Raw genomic sequence first — 1,234 nt, 5'->3', positions numbered from 1 at the left:
TGCAGTCGGCCCTCGATAGGGCAAACAATCTTTTTGCGAACGGATCTACCTGTATCTTCCATTGGAGTGAGGTGGTCGCGACGAACAATAAAATGGTAAAGCAAGCCGAGGGGGTCACCAAGAAAATCGTAAATCTAACCAAAAGTATTGAGGCCATTACGACGAGAGGATGGGATGGTGAACAGGGGGAAAGAAAAACTGTGCTGCGATTGAAGAGTATCGTCGACAAGGACAAGTTTGAAGAACTGCTTCGTAAGGCAAATGAGGTTTTGAGGGAGACAGAAAACGAGGTGCCTACAAAAGATGCTGTGTCTAAAATTGACGAGGCGGAGCACTTAAAGCTCATGTGCACGGGCATCCGTAAAGAAGTAGACTACACTTTAAATGCCCTTAAGGAAGCCATTAAATCTTACGATTATCTCGATGTAAATTATTCTGGTAACGCATTGGCGATGGAAGTTAAGAATGCGGGGGAGGAAATTCGCGACGTATTGCAGAACGTCACGAATGTGCTTGGTAATGTGACGGTGCAAAACAGATTTTCAGTTGGGGAAGCCAAGGGCCGGCTAGAGGCTTGGAAAAAGGCGTACGCAGAACTAAAGCTTGTTGGGGAAATGCATGAGGTGAAGGTAATGCTTCCGGAAGAGGTGAAAAGTTTCGTGGAGGGAAAGCGGGTGGAACTTGAAGCATTAAAAAGCAAGGTCGAAGGTCCAAAGAAGGTGTTTGATAACCGTACCGACAGGAAGAATAAGGAAACGGAAGCTAGAAGGAACACAACCATCGAGGAGGTCGACAAAAGGTTGAAAGAAGCAAACGCTGCAGAACTGCTACTTATGGAGGAGGAAAAGAAAAAGATTGCCGAGGACGACAAGAGGAGGGCCGAAGAAGAAAGAAGAAGGGTTGAAGAAGAAAAAGCAAGATTGGCTGCAGAAGAGAAAAGAATGCTGGACGAAGAAAAGGCAAAGATGGAAGAGAAGAAAAGGGTTGCAGAAGAGGCTGAAAGGAAAAAGGCTGCGGATAAGGCGAGACTTGCCAAGGAAGAGCAGGAAAGAAGTGCCAAACAAGAAGAAGCAAAAAGGGCAAAGGAAGAAGAGGCGAAACGGGCAGCAGAAAAGGCCAAAAAAAAGAAAGATGGCAGCAGCAGACCTGCATTGGTGCTCAGTTCATTGGTGCCTCTTCTGTTGTTTGTGCTGGGTTGCACTCTCGTGTGCTGATCAGTGTTCCTATGACACAG

General features: G+C 46.4%; 1 protein-coding gene across 1 annotated transcript; it reads left to right on the top strand.

Annotated features, from left to right (window-relative positions):
- Positions 1-92: 92 nt before the first annotated feature.
- TM35_000062730 (uncharacterized protein) lies at positions 93-1,214 on the top strand (the record flags this gene model as incomplete). The annotated part of the gene is made up of 1 exon (XM_029023310.1): positions 93-1,214. The coding sequence occupies one exon, from the start codon at positions 93-95 to the stop codon at positions 1,212-1,214; it is 1,122 nt and encodes a 373-aa protein (XP_028885334.1).
- Positions 1,215-1,234: the final 20 nt, after the last annotated feature.

The sequence above is a fragment of the Trypanosoma theileri genome (genome assembly GCF_002087225.1).
Source record: "Trypanosoma theileri isolate Edinburgh chromosome Unknown TM35_Tth_6_V1, whole genome shotgun sequence".
NCBI lineage: Eukaryota > Euglenozoa > Kinetoplastea > Trypanosomatida > Trypanosomatidae > Trypanosoma > Trypanosoma theileri.
This window is presented reverse-complemented; position numbering and strand designations above follow the sequence as displayed.